Source organism: Sinocyclocheilus grahami, unplaced genomic scaffold (assembly GCF_001515645.1).
Source record: "Sinocyclocheilus grahami isolate Dianchi unplaced genomic scaffold, SAMN03320097.WGS_v1.1 scaffold385.1, whole genome shotgun sequence".
NCBI classification, from domain to species: domain Eukaryota; kingdom Metazoa; phylum Chordata; class Actinopteri; order Cypriniformes; family Cyprinidae; genus Sinocyclocheilus; species Sinocyclocheilus grahami.
The window spans coordinates 658,124-674,047 of NW_015505564.1; the positions used below are offsets into that span (position 1 = coordinate 658,124).

At 36.3% G+C, this 15,924-nt stretch overlaps 1 protein-coding gene across 1 annotated transcript in view; it reads right to left on the minus strand.

Moving 5' to 3' along the window:
• Positions 1-10,859: 10,859 nt before the first annotated feature.
• Positions 10,860-15,924, minus strand: part of slc35b3 (solute carrier family 35 member B3) — a 17,673-nt gene continuing 12,608 nt past the window's right edge. The window contains exons 5-10 of the mRNA XM_016231242.1: positions 13,904-14,011; positions 13,653-13,750; positions 13,484-13,576; positions 11,900-12,011; positions 11,722-11,791; positions 10,860-11,517 (exon numbers count right to left, since the gene is read on the minus strand). Of these exons, the coding sequence (XP_016086728.1) occupies positions 11,367-11,517; positions 11,722-11,791; positions 11,900-12,011; positions 13,484-13,576; positions 13,653-13,750; positions 13,904-14,011 (632 nt within the window). The 3' untranslated portion in view covers positions 10,860-11,366. The remainder of the gene's footprint in view (positions 11,518-11,721; positions 11,792-11,899; positions 12,012-13,483; positions 13,577-13,652; positions 13,751-13,903; positions 14,012-15,924) is intronic.

Here is a 15,924-nt window from a genome sequence, read left to right on the forward strand (position 1 = left end):
GAATAGAGTTGATCAGGTTGTTGATTGTGGCCTGTGGAATGTTGGTCCACTCCTCTTCAATGGCTGTGTGAAGTTGCTGGATATTGGCAGGAACTGGAACACGCTGTCGTATACGCCGATCCAGAGCATCCCAAACATGCTCAATGGGTGACATGTCCGGTGAGTATGCTGGCCATGCAAGAACTGGGATGTTTTCAGCTTCCAGGAATTGTGTACAGATCCTTGCAACATGGGGCCTTTAAATCTGATTTATGTTCGGTTCTGTGCTGTGTCACCACTCAGTGTCCAATGTACAATCTGATTAAAACTATGTCAGACTCATATGAAGTCATTTTGCAATGATGAAAACACAAAGTAAAGAGTCTTAAAATGTGGTAAACACACAATTAGAGCAAACTTGCCATCTTAAAACAAGAGCTTTTTGCTGCAAATGCATTTTACAAATATTTAATTAGGCCATATTAATTAAAAGAATCACTCTTTATCTCACGCTCTGTCTTTTTTCCCCCTTTTTTTCCAGTGGATCTGCAGCGTGACCTCTAGTTAATTGAAACCCTGGAGAATCCTCTTGCATAAAATCAGAATCTCTCTTCTTAAAAGGATTCTGGTAAAAATAGTCCAGGCGCAGTGGCTGGGAAGCAAAGGCCTGCAGCTATGCAGCCGAGTCTCGCGGTGGCCCTTTGCCCTCCTTCCATCGCCGTCCTGGAACAAGTGCTACCGCTAACTAGCTGGGGATGCATTAATTAATTGTAGGAAAACACAGACGTAATGTCTATAGGGCAGATTATTCCCCAAAAGAGAAAGAAAGAGAGAGGGAGGAAAAGAAAAAGAAAAGAAAAGGGAAGAAAAATTGAGTGCGTGCACCTTACAACCACAAGGAGCCTCATTGTGAGATTTCCCCTTGACAATAAAGCTATGATCACAGATAACACTAATGTGTATCGCATATGCCATATGTATATATTAACTATACATGACATCCCTGCTTGTGCAGAACCTGTAGGAAAGATGAATTTAAAAGGATATATGTTTCTCCATGAGAGCAAATGGAGACTTTGCTTAATGGAATGGTTCATTTTCTATGAATAACTTGGAATACTTGATATAGAGTGAGTCATATTCACTATTGGTATTTATTTATTTGATTATTGATTTGTTTGATTGTTTTGACAGTTCAAACAACTGATAAAAGCATCACAATAATCCACACATAATCCAATTAATGTATTGTGAAGTGAAAAGCTGCATGTTTGTAAGAAACAAATCCATCAAGACGTTTTAACTTTAAACTGTGGATCCTGGGAAAAAATCCAGTCTGTAATTCCTAATACTTCCTAAAAAGTCCTACTCCTTTAAGAGAAGGAAAAAAATGGTTATGGTTAAGACAGTTATGACAGAATTTTAATTATTGAGTCTTTTTCACTTATGTCTTCTTTTTCACAGAGCTCAGTGTGAATATAAAGACCAAATTATCTACCCACATTTATTTTTATATTTATGTACTTGATGCACTTTACATAAACAGTTTAATCACTGCTGCCTATTTTAGAATAAACATCTGATACTGATCTGAACAGTTCATACTAAAATGAAACGTGAGAATTCATAAACGATGAAAGAGCATTGTCTGATCAATAACATTTTCCTCTGAGAAGGTTTAGTATCTGCTGTAGTGTATTTTTGTTGTCAGTAATTTATAAGCACGGTGTTTATAGTTCACCTCATGAGCATTGTGTTTTTAATTGGATTTATTATGGGAAAGGGGTGAAAAATCTTGACTTCATTGGCTATGACCAAACATTTCCTTCTATTCCGGCCCCCATCATCTGGGAATTCATGCAATGTTCAGGATTCTCTGATGCCAAAAAGTCTTCCTGTTCATGGTATAGCTAAAATTGAATTGTGGTCTTAGTCAATGTCCAAAATTCTAAGTCTAATGATGTAATGGTGATGACGTGGGGAAAAATAAAGGCAGTCCGATGACATGAGCACCTCCTCTCTCAGAAAAAGGTAGTGAGGATGAAGCGGGGGGGGTGTCACAGTCTTTGTAACCAATTACTGTATACACATATTTCACATTCAGTCGGAGGCGCTGCGTGCAAACCAGCCTGAGGGCAGCCATTATTGATGCTATGCCCCAAGGACAGGCCATATGGGCCCCTATCTCAGAGCCTTTTATTAATTCACCATAATATACCTCTCCCATGCTAGCATTTACATTGTGGAGAAATGGCTCTATAATTAAAAAAAAGACTGTGCGTGCACATTGCTTGTTTGCAGTCGGAATGATACATAAAGCAGCCGTGTTGTCCCTCGAATCCCTGCTCCCAGAGTCCCCTCTCCATCTCTACGCAAATTAATAGCCAACCGCCACTGATGCGTTAAATTGCTTTCCGTTCGCCGCTGAAGTCAACCAGATTATTTGTTATTTCTTATTAAAGCGATTCGTTGGCTTTATATTATACCAAGATGGTTTCCTTTGTTATATTACAGAACTTACAAAGAAAGATTTTTATAACATGCATGTCTGCGTTGGCAGATAATAAATCAGCAATACATATGACATTGAACATTGAATTGAGCATTGACTGACCTAGAACAAGTCTAGATACATGTTTTGTATTTAAATCTTTTGACTGAAATTTTGACTGGATGTTTTTTTTTTTTGTAACATTACTGCAAACAAAAATTGTTTAAGTCATGTTGTGCTATGTTTGATGTCAGAGACCAAAAACCACTGATTCTTGCATGACTTCAGAATAAATGCAATATGCAGTTTGAATATGCATATGACTGATTTGAGAATTTAAATGTATGGCGGAAAAAACAATCAATCAATCAATCAATCAATCAATATATATACTGTATATATATATATATATATATATAGAGAGAGAGAGAGAGAGAGAGAGAGAGAGAGAGAATTGTATATGTAATTTTAACCCTTTTGACCATTATTTTTTTACCAATTGTTTTCTATGACAAAAAAACAAGCTCTAAATGACTAATTTTTATTTGAAATTTGGAAGAAATGTTATCAGACCTTTAGAGAATAAAACAAACCCATGGCTAGTAAATCCAGAGAAAGAATTTTCAAGTAGCCTCTTAATTTTATTCATAGCTGTAGGTTTGGAAAGACATGAGGGTGAGAAAATAATAAGTAAATGACAGAAATTACATTTGCTGAAAAGTAAATTACATTTTTGCTTTTGGGTGAACTAACTCAATACAGTATTTAAAAAAAAAAGATTTAAAACTGTTCTGTGAAGGCTGTGTGGTTTGTTTCAGTATACTGTAGTGTCTTTCGGCCTCACTGGGTTCTATGACAAAAAAACAAGCTCTAAATGACTAATTTTTATTTGAAATTTGGAAGAAATGTTATCAGACCTTTAGAGAATAAAACAAACCCATGGCTAGTAAATCCAGAGAAAGAATTTTCAAGTAGCCTCTTAATTTTTTTCATAGCTGTAGGTTTGGAAAGACATGAGGGTGAGAAAATAATAAGTAAATGACAGAAATTACATTTGCTGAAAAGTAAATTACATTTTTGCTTTTGGGTGAACTAACTCAATACAGTATTTTAAAAAAAAAGATTTAAAACTGTTCTGTGAAGGCTGTGTGGTTTGTTTCAGTATACTGTAGTGTCTTTCGGCCTCACTGGGCCTCTGCTTTGTTTACATGCGCTGTCAGGGCAAATCTGTGCTAACAGTAAACTCTGTGCACACCAGCGCTGCTGTTGCCATTTGTTTATCATCATTTCTTCTGCTTCTCTAACAACATGCATCTTCACGTTCCTCCGTGCCTGCTTTGTTGTTTCTGTCTGTAACGTGCTGGAGCACCTTCCCCTGCGTGCTGTCTGATGAGCTTGGCCTCAAAGCTTCCACAGCAAGCGCTGACCCTGCTGCGGCACATATGCGTGTCAGGCTGAGTCAGGCTAGAGGTGAGCACTGATGTTATGGGCTCTGATAGCAACATGTTCCGTGTTGATGGCAGCCATTTCCATGCTCAGGTATCAGGCTTGCTTAAACGCACATGTGTGGTGATCTGCCCAGGAGAGGACTTTACTACACACCGTCAGGAACAGCACAATGCGAGATGGCAGATGAGCTTGTGAGGGTCAACAAAGCTTGAGATTCGATTTTCCCACTTGTTCGTTCTGATTTTGTTGTGCTCTTTTTGCTCATGTGTGTCATATCTCTGTGGACTTTGGTTCAAGAGTTATCTAAAACTTAATTTCTCAAAGGAATAATTCTACTGGAAATCTAAATTCTGTTGAAAACTCATGCTTGTGTTGTTTCAAAACTATATGCTGTTGTTATTTTCAGTGAAACAGAAAAGTAGCAATGTTTAAGGAATATTTATGCAGATTTTTCCCATACCATAAAAGGATGAAATGAGGAACAGAAAGGAAAGGTAAATTATTTTTCACCTATGAGAATTAATGACCTACAGCATATGTCAATTGCATTTCTTGTACTTTCTATATGTTGTTTTGCTATTACTTTTCAGTCTATTCCATACAGATACGTTATGTGTTTAATGAAAACTGCATTTCCATCCAGCATTCCAGGTTTTATCTGTAGTTACCATTATCAAAGGTGGTTAAACCACATTCAAAATTATAAATATAGTATGCACAATTTCCTTAAGGACCAGAACTGAGTACATTATAGTACCTCCATGTATTGTATTGTTTATGTAATTATATAAAAACTTCAGTTTTATATATACAATTGTACTGGATTTGTTTCTATAAATTATAGTAAATGATCAGTCTTATACACAAATTTGGCAATGAAGATACTCTTTATAAAACAACTAAATATGAAACCTGTACAGTACCAAATTTCTTAAAGGCCTCAGATCACTGGTATACATGAACATATATGGCCCTCTTTCTGGCAGTGTAAAGCTTTACCACATGTCTGTGATTCCAGTCTGCAAAGAGAATATTAGATGCATCACGATTCATTTAGAGAGAATATAATTGAAGTGCTATAAAGGATTTTCTAGCCAGGTTGAGCATCAGCCACCCCGTGTATGGCAGAGTGCTGATTGAAATTCTGGATTTGTCGGTCGGTCTGTCATAATTTATTGGAACTCATCTGTAACAAGGGCCTGGCTGAGATTTACACACTGATTTGAAAAATAAATAAGAGCGATACAGACCTGCGCTGCTTTAATGACAGACTGTACTGACATGAAGGAGTGGAGATATGAAACAGAGAGAGGAAATTAGATATTATGCCCTCAAGACAACTGCAGCCACTGGTCCATTCATTATTAGTGTGATATTTATTATTAAGAATTCCTCTCAGTGAGAGAGAGCAGAATATTCTCCCGGCTCTGGCACTTTGAGTTCTGTCAGGAGTGAAGTGTGTGAAGATCATTCCTGTTACGCTGCTGCTGACACGGCAAATCTGCAAGATAGATCATGTGAATATTGTCTTGCTCACACACACACACACACACACACACACACACACACACACTAAAGCGTTCATGCGGAAGCAGGCGGTTTACACAGGCCAGACATTCATGAGATGCATATTTACAGTTGTTGTGATGGGAGCCAGTTTTTCTAGAAAAGTTTGCTAATATACATTGAATTTAAAGCAATTATTTTCTATGTATCTAAAACCAACGGGAGAACCATTACGATAGATATGACATAGATTTGGCTTTGATTTATATATTTTTTTAATAGATGTATATTTTTGCGTGCATAAAACTAACACAATTTCAACTCTATAGTTTGCATACAGTCTAAAGAATAATTCAACAATCTTATCAAAACAAAACTATTTTGAATTGTTATACTATTTGAATATATAATACACTACATTTAAAAGCTTAGGGTCAGTAAGATTTTTTTTTATGTTTTTGAAAGAAGTATCTGTAAATTATATATATATATATATATATATGTATATATATATATGTGTGTGTGTAAAATAAGTATTGAAGGCATCACCATTTTTCTCAGTAAATCCATTTCTAAAGGTGCTGTTGACATGAAATTGTCACCAGATGTCGGTAACAACCCAAGTAATCCATACATACAGAGAAAACAAAACAAATAAGTTCAGAAATTAAGTTATGTGTAATAAAATGGAATGACAGGGAAAAAGTATTGAACACATGAAGAAAGGGAGGTGCAAAAATGCATGGAAAGCCAAGACCCCAGCTGAAATCTATCAGTACTTGGAAAGCAATCATGCCCTGTCAGTGGAAATTAATATTAGCTGCTTCAGTCCCAACACCTACAGTACCAGGATGATGAAGATGAAACAAGGGTGGACATTTCAGCAAGACAATGATACCAAACACAGCCAAGGAAACTCCCAATTGGTTTCGGAAAAAGAGAATAAAGCTGCTAGAATGGCCCAGCCAATCACCTGACTTGAATCCAATAGAAAATAAGAACTAAAGATCAGAGTTCATAGAAGAGGCCCACAGAACCTTCAAGATTTGAAGACTGGAAGAACAGGCCAAAATCACACCTGAGCAATGCATGTGACTAGTTTCTCCATACAGGAGATGTCTTGAAGCTGTCATTACCAACACAGGCTTTTGTACAAACTTCCCTGTTTTATTCCATTTTATTACATATAACTTAATTTCTGAACTTATTTGTTTAGTTTGATTTGTATGTATGGATTACTTGGGTTGTTATTACTTGCCAAATTTCATGTCCACAGCACCTTTAGAAATACAGTATATTTACTGAAAAGTGGCGACACACACACACACACATATATATATATATATATATATATATATATATACACACAAATTGGTCTGATAAAAACATATTACATCTATTACTTCTATTATTAGAGTAGTTAATTACGGATTTAAATTAATGTCTCCATCCTGTCTCAAAAAATCTGACTCATTTCTATCTCTCAGGTTTGATGCACTTTAACTCTGTTGACATCACACACTGCTACCCCACTTACCTTCAGTTCTGAAGCAGTTCTGTGACCTACTTTAGTCCATTTCCACCCAGCCACCCCCTTTATCCTTTTTTACAAGCTCATAGGCTCTCTCTCTCACCCGGCTAGCCCAGTCCGGCCCCGGACCAAGGACGATACAGCCATGGCCCTTTGGTAATGGATGGGCTGCCAGCGGGACCTGCTGGGCTATTGGAGTGGCTGGGGCAGTTATATGGAGTTATACGGCAGCCTATTTACTGAGGTGATGAGCTGCAGACGTCCCCCATTATTTATGAAGGGAGGCCAGCGGAGGGGGGGCAGAGGTCACTGAACCCAGGTAGACCCGATACATTAATAAGAGCTGGGCGAACGTCTCAGTTTATGCGAGAGCAAAAGAGCAACAGAAGATAGAAAGGTAGAGAGAATACACTTGTATGCAGGCTATATATAAACACACCCAATGCAAACTGGTTGACATTAATATGCTAATTTCAGTGCATTTGTTTGGGATTTGCAGGTCTTGTTCTGACAGGGACAGCAGTGGAGAAAAACAATGCTAAATGCAAATAATGAAATGCAACTAATCCTATAATTGTGCTGTGAAGGGAGAGCAAAGTATTAAAATAAGAGAATTGTTGGCAAACCCAACTTTGTTTATGCATATACAAAATTATAATTGGGCCAAAGTGGTTCATGGTAATTTGAATGGATTTAAATGTTTAATTTTGGTATTTGTTTATGTTTTACAAACTATTTTGGCACCATGTTGGGCCCAATGCAAAAACAAGCAAAAAAAAAAAAAACTGGAGCAAAACCCGCTGTAGAAAATTGGAGGGGGCCACTAAATGGTTTGTACTGTGTGTGTTCTGAGTGTGTATAGAGTCAAAGACTTTGTTTGATGAATGAAACTCTCACACTTCAAATGGGTTTAAGGCTTCATTGTTCAATGTACTAGTGTTTCTCTTCATAAGATAAATGGTTCTTTTAGCTGCGGTCAGCTGGGGCTTCTTAACGTACTATGATCTAAATGGACATTTAGACACAAACAGACTGCATTTAAAATGGGTTTGATTTAAAATGAAGAGAGGTAACAACTCCCTTCCAGTTTATAACTGATTTTAAATGTTTCACTTTTAATGTAAATGTTTTCTGTATTTAGTGAATTTTACACACAGGACCACATAAAGGCAATACAAGCATAAATCTAGTTTATACTGATCAGATTGAAGAACATTGGGTGAAATTTTGCTTGTTTTACCTTAAACAACCCTAGATGTGCTGATTTGAAGAATCAGTTGATTTGAAACAAGTCAGCTTTGTGGAATTATGAATTACTAATTGTACTCTACAATTTAGCATTTTAACATCATTGTGGTTGTCCATCATTAGACTGCTGACTGAAATGCAGATTTCAGAGACAGAAAACACGCTGTTGCGCCTGTCAGCTGCAGTACTATAGAATGACCCGGAGAAAACGAGGAAAGATGTTCTCACAGATGCTTATCTCTAGTGCCAGATGACCCTCATCAGAAAAAGTGGACACGTCCGCCATCTTGGCAACACCTCTAGGCATCTACTTTTTAGTCATGCAGTACAGATCCTACTCGAACATAGAAACATGATTATCTCCAAAAGTGTATGACAAACAACATGTCAAATACAACCATGAAATCATGTCAACTTTAGAGAAAATCTTTCCTCAACTCCGACACCACTGGTTCTTACGTTGCTTGCCTTTTTTCAATTTATGAAAACATGAGTGACGTTTAAACTGTTTGCTTTTCTGTCTGGATTTAAAATTTAGAACACATGGCTACTTAGAACATGGACTATTTTAATATACTATTATGGTGCTATCTTACTTTTTTTTAGCAGCTCGACAGCCCGTATAAAGGGTTGCACAAATACGTGTCCCCTACTAGTAAGTTCAGTAACTTGTTACTTAAATGGGTTAAATCATTTGTCCTGAAGGCAGGACTTGAAGTGGTCCATGAAGTGGACTCTCCATGCAGTTATGCTACTGCTTAATATGAAATTAAATAATTAAATAAGCAGCCTTAAAATTTGCAACCATGTACTGAAAACCTGTGCTTTTCTGTTTTATTTCTTTTTTTATGTTACTGTGAAGTGAAATAAATAATACTTCCATTTGCTAATTAGTATATTTAAATATGCACCTACTATTCAATAACTGCATCTAAAAGAAATCAAGGCCAATAAATAAAAACTAAATGGAGTTACAAGATAAATTGCTGTAAAGAACATTTGTGTGAGCTAGAAGAAAGTTGGCATGCACAAGCAGTGACAAAGAACAAACTCTCAGACTGCTCTAGCTACACACCAATTACTGTACATGAGTTAACTGGTGTACTAGTTACTTAAAGCTGGTGCAAATGGCCTTTGATCACTAGAAGCTTTAACTGAACAGAAATTAGCAGCTTAGACTGGCCACACACTAGACGATTTTCAAATCTTACCCGATTTTAAAACCATGGGAGACCACAGACATGAAGACAGTTTCAACTGATTTTTAGCTTTATAATCCTCTGAATGCACACACTAGATGATTCGACCAGACCGTGAGACCACACACTTGTCGATTGTAGGAACGATTTCATAGTGACACGAGCTCTCACAGAGACTCGCGAGATCAAACGTGACTAGAGAAGAAAAATAAATTGATATTTTGGATTTGCATCCCCCCCGATCGTTCGGGGATGCAAATCGGGTTTAAAATCGGCCTTAAAATCCTCTAGTGTGTGGCCAGCTTTAGACACTCTGCTAAACATGATTTTACATTCCACAGAAAAGTTTAAAGCACTGATTTAGAATATGGACATGAAAGTGGGTAAAACAAACAGTCAGAATTACAAAATTGTCATTTTTGTGTGAATTAACCCATAAGAGTTTGGGTAACACTTTACAATAAGGTTCATTAGTTAACTATTTTAGTTAACATGAACAAAGCATGAACAATACTTCTACATCATTTATTAATCTTAGCTAATGTTAATTTCAACATTTACTAATGCATTATTAAAATCAAAAGTTGTGCTTGTTAACATTAGTTAATGCACTGTGAATTAACATGAACTAACAATGAACGACTGTATTTTCATTAACTAACATTAACAAAGATGAATAAATACTATAATAAAGGTATTGTTCATTATTTGTTCATGTTAAGTTAATATATTATATAACATTAACTAATGGAACCTTATTGTAAAGTGTTACCAGAGTTTGTTTAGAGTTGCAGTCATTTCTGTCCTTCTTTATAACCAATTTAGTCACAAAATAATGACTGCTTCAATCAAGTTTCCTGATAAACATGTTTTCATTTTTTAGGATAACTTTTTTTTTTTTTTTTTAAATATTTAAAAAGTATATTGTTACGTCCAATGATGTTTTAATTATTTAAAAAGCTCATAAATAATAAAAAAAAGCTTTGTGATAAGTTTGTATGGTCAGTTTTAAAAATGTAATGACTTTCTGCTCTGGAAATTCAAACGAGTCAGACAGCAGCTAGTCCTTCTGTGTATCGGTGCTAATGCTGTGTTTTATAACTGGCAGTGTCTCTAAGGGAGAGGGTGGCAACAACTGCACAATAATCATTTCCCTGAGGCTTTGAAAGTGTCGCACACTTGGCACACACAAACCACATATGCGCGCACACAAACACACACACACACATGCATGTGTGACTTTCTGCTCAAATAAATTAGGTCTAAAGCCAAGCCCTGTGCACAGTGTTTGTTTTCTTTCTGGTGCTATCTTATTCCAGGATTACTAATCAAACAGGCCCTGGGCGATCGCAGGGCCAAACATCTGAGGAAGTGCTTGGCAGCCTTTCAACTCTCCATGCTGGAGCCAATGGATAAGAGACGCCATTATTCATGAAAACACTCCAGACTGTCTGAATCAACTTCCTAGTTTGTTTTTAATGTAAAAACAGCCACCCTTTCACCAAACAAACGGTTAGCGAATATGGCAGCTGATAGGTTGATCCTTTTCCAAATGTCAGCCCTTTAAACAGGCAGAATCATTGAGTTCTTTTCACCTGTGCAATTGCAGTTAACTCTAAAATTAGAGTCCTGACTTGTACGTCAACTGTTGCCGTTGTTTTACGGCACATGCAGGTGAAATGTATTCATTTGAAATGTCACTGGCTCCCATCAGGGCAACATTCATTTGGACATGATTTATTAAAAAAATGAATTTTCTACTGAAACCGTTTCCACCTTTGCCCAGTGCAAATCTTGGCTCTAGTTTATGGTCCCTTTGATTCAAACAGATCCCCATGCTCCATGTGCGCCGATTCGACTCTGTGCGGTCATCTGCCCCATCTCGGACTCCAAACCACACTTGAGCATCAGCTGATGTTGGACGTAGGAGAAGCTCATGAATTAAATTCTCAAGTTCATCCTCCTATACGTCCTGAGACAGCAGGCGCACCTTCCTCCCGCTGAGCACTCGTTTTCTGAGATCTGCCAAGGAGGGAAGTTTCATTTTGTCTCTGTTTTTACTGTATACATTAAGGAAGATGCCAAACACCACTAGAAGACCACCCCAGACGTACCTGCGAAAGAACCATTGTACGTCATTCTCGACAAAACAGAAATATGTCATTAGTATTACCAACACTCAACATGATATTAAAACTGACTCAATCAAATCCTGATGGATAAAATCAAATCTCATTTTACATTATTTGCTCAGCATTGTTTCAATTGGAAACACACACCACAATACGTTATGAAAGCAGAGACTCTGGTTCACTTACTGGAAAGTGAAAGGTTTTGAAAAGAACAGAAATGACAACACAATAGTCATGGCTTTCCTTCCTGTAGTCACTGGCGAGAGAAAAAAAAGGAAAGTTAGGCCATTAATTCACTTTCTTTTATTCACTAAATTTGAATGACCATCCCAAAAATACTTTCAAAAGAGAGGGCTCATCTTACCTGTGACAGCAACCAGTGCTCCAAACAGCTTTATCAGAGCCAGGACAAATGAAATGCCAAAATATCCCGTCAGTGAAAATAAGAATGCGTAACCGTATGTCGTCACTGGATGCTGAGTAAAACATACATTAAAAATACAGTGATTTGAAGGCTCATGTCATGTAAAACTTCTAGTTCGTGATCCTTTGAAATGAATGAGTCTTCTGCTTGTGTAAACATTATGTTTAGATTTGTATTGACAGTTTTGTGGTTATAGTTTTCATTTGGGTCAGTTAATATGAACCAGTAAATATTAAAATTATGTTGCTGCTAGGGATGCACCAATTAGAAAATTAGAAAAGCAATTACAACCATGAGTTCTATAACTTATGACCATTCACATTTATATATCATATAACACTAAAAAAATAACTGACACTTGAACCAAATTCCTCATAGGCCATATTTCTACTGTTTTTGAGAGATTCAAAATAACTATAAAATAGTAATTATTTTGATATTTACAGTGATTAATAAATAAACATGAGAAGTGTATTGCTATTGTAATAATACCACAGTACAGTAAAAATCAAACATTTAATAATAATAATAATAATAATAAATAAATATGAGCATTATATTGTAATAACACTATAATAAATAGTAAATACTTGATATACTGTAAAAGTCAAGCATTTAATAAAACTGATAAATAATTTTATTGTGATAATGATTTATAATGATAAATAATTGTATTATTTATTGTGATTATTTAATAAAAAATATAAAGTAGAAATGAGAAATATACTAGTACTGTAATAATACTACTGCACTGTAAAATAAAAACAAGTATTCAATAAAATCGAACATATAAATAAATAAATGTTATAGTACACCTTAGGGGTGGACCATATGACTAAAATTTCACGATAATGATTTGATATATTGTATTTGCCTTATTGTTTGTAATTTGCTTTTTTGAAAATGAACAAAAATGCTCCCCAAATTCAAGACAGGTGGCAAAAATATGCCCCTGGACAATGTAAATTGATTATGACTGTCACGATTGAAGTGAAATTTGAAAATGAATGAAAAGTGTAGATTGGATATTACATTTAGTTGTAAATAAACATGCCATGTCAGCTTCTGTTCCAATGTAAAGATGACTTTTGTTGATGTTAACAAAATGTTATTGGTAATAAAATAAAATTGGTAGTTTTCTTATTAAAGTAATTGGTTAAATGTGGGTATATGTCATAAAAGAAAACACAGATACATTTAATAAATCATAAACATTGCCATTAAGAAGGTCAAAAATACCCCTGGAAATCAATTCCAGGTGCAAATATAGTTAATGTCCGATCCTAAATGATAGTGTGAACTATACATACATAGCTAACCAGTCACAACAGATTTTATTTGTATGCAAAAGTTTTAAGGGTACAGCACCAAAAAACCCCCAGGTAAATTTTAAGAGTCAGAGGAAGGCTAAAAAACTGCCATGTTTTTGGTGCAAAAATCTAATTATTACAATATGTGGACATATTGTAATAATTCAAAATGAATGTGTATTTTACTGTAAAATATGTGTGTGTTAAAACCCACCTGAGAGCAGAAGGAAACAGCAGGTCCAAGCCCCCCAACAGACAGCAGCCCCAACAAAATATACACAAAACCAATAGAATAGGAATATAAAACCTGCAACACAGACAACAATGAATAATATTCCTGTACACAAGAGAGACAAATCATATTATGATGGTCTAATTTGTACCATCTCTGAATTGGTTCCGTTATGAAGTTTCATGGCTTTTTCCTGCACATTTCCAATAGCTGCATCCGCACAGAGGGCCAGAGATATAAGAATTACCCCTAGAAACAATAAACACAACAATAAAATTCAAATTACATTCAATTTTTCAAAATTCTTCTTATGCAGACAGTAGATTATTCTTAGCAAGACTAGATTTTGGAGCAAAGCCTGTTTCTCATAGTCAACAGACTGAAGAAGAAGCAGTCCTATACCTGTTACATTGAAGTTTGGGGCAATCTTGCTGTCTGCCAGTGTAAACCAGATCAGACCGAGACTCATGCAGAGAGCAGCAGACACGTCCGAAACATTGTAGCGTTTCCCTAAAAACACACAACACCAACAAGCTCTATCAAACCAAGAAACTCTGACATGGATCAACTCAAACACGTCACAAAAGCCGCAAAAACATGCATCTGATCTTTTGCTAAGCTGAGGGCCTTATCGTCTGGGTCCTTTGAGTTCTGGCTGCAGGTTTGACACTGGCTGCAGATTGGCTTTACAAAGATCTTTGAACAAGTTCAACGGGGAAGTGATGTCGAAGAGAGAGAGATACAGAGTTTTTGTCTTTTTCCGCTGGACTCTTCAACTCATCACAAGCAAGCATGTGAGGAGAATGAGTTTGAGGTTGGACGTGGAAATGCAAAGACCGAGAAAAAAGAAGAAGCAAGAAAGGCCGAAGAGTGTTCTCAAACAGGTAGTAGCCGTGGGGTTGGAGGTGATGCTGCAGGTTCCTGTGCATCACTTTGATTCCGTCCAGCTTTGATGGGTTGGCATCTTGAGCGCATCCTCAACCAATGTCCCGCTGATCTTACGCACCAGCCTCAGGGGACGCAAGGTCCATGATGCCAGAGAGAGAGAAAAAAAATACAAAATCAAAATATCCCCATAAAAAGAGAGGGAAGAGCCGTTCAGCTTGTTTCATTCTTTCTTGTTCATGATATCAAAACTCCAATCCAGTTATTGCATAAGAAAAGTGAAGAACTCCACAACAACAGTGGCCAATGAAAGAAATGGCATAAGAACAAGGAACTTGTTCACAGAAAATTAAAAACCTTTATTTTACCCACAAATTAGTCAACCTTATTGTGTTGAGTCAACAGAACGTTCAAAGGGGACCATCAAAATAAAGTGTTACCCTAAATTTCAAGCTTAGACTGAAATATATATAATTATAATACATAATCACTTCTCTGCTGCAGCTTTAAAATCTCCTGCTCAATATTTATGAATAATCATATGATGCTAACTTTGCTGTTGTGCTGTTGGCGTCACAGAAGACTTCTAATAATAGTGCAAAAGTCATATGGACTCCTTTTTTGTCCTTTTTGGAACTTGATAACTTGATCATCAATGAGCTGTCACAAAAAGTCTCAGTTTGTGTTCCATGGAAGAAACACATTATAATAATAAGTTATATTTGCTATTTTATGCAGTACAGTAATACCTATAGTAAAAACAGTTATACTGTGAAATATTATTACAGTTTCTATATTTTTAATTTTAGTATATTTTAAAATACTATATTTAATTTTTTTTCTTGTGATGGCAAAGCTGAATCTTCAGCAAGCATTACTCCACGCTTTACTGTCACATGATCCTTCAGAAATCATTCCAATATGCAGATTTTTCTGCTCAAGAAACATTTGTTATTATTATTAATGTTTAAAGGGGTCTTTAAACACTGACAATACTGTACAGTGCATTGTGATTGGCCGAATACCTCAAGCGTGTGACGGAAATGTTACGCCCCTTAACATACTGTGATCCTGTGTCCCGGCCGGAGCGATGAGACAATAACATTAAAACCCATTATAAACGAGGCATTTGTTGCATCCAGTGGTGACATAATTACGGATTATAATGACTTATTCTGTCTTTTTACACATTGCGTTGCATCGCGCCACATAAACATAAAACCATGTCTGCATTTGTGATCGGAGAAATGACAAACATCAAACGCTACTCTACACTGCTCAAAACTCGCTTTTGAATCATCAGTGGCAAATCCTTTAAATATAAAAAAACATACTTGCAGTCTGTGAGTCAGAACAGCCGGCATTGTAGTCTACTCTACCAGGATCAGGAAACAGTCCTCCATAAAATGTGCTGCACACATCTGAATATTTGGGTTGAACTGTTCTGGAACAGTGTTGTAAATACAACTTAACCACTGATTTCTAGTCGTGTCCTCTTTTGGAAGGGCAAACAAAGTAGTTTCGCTTTCACAACGAAA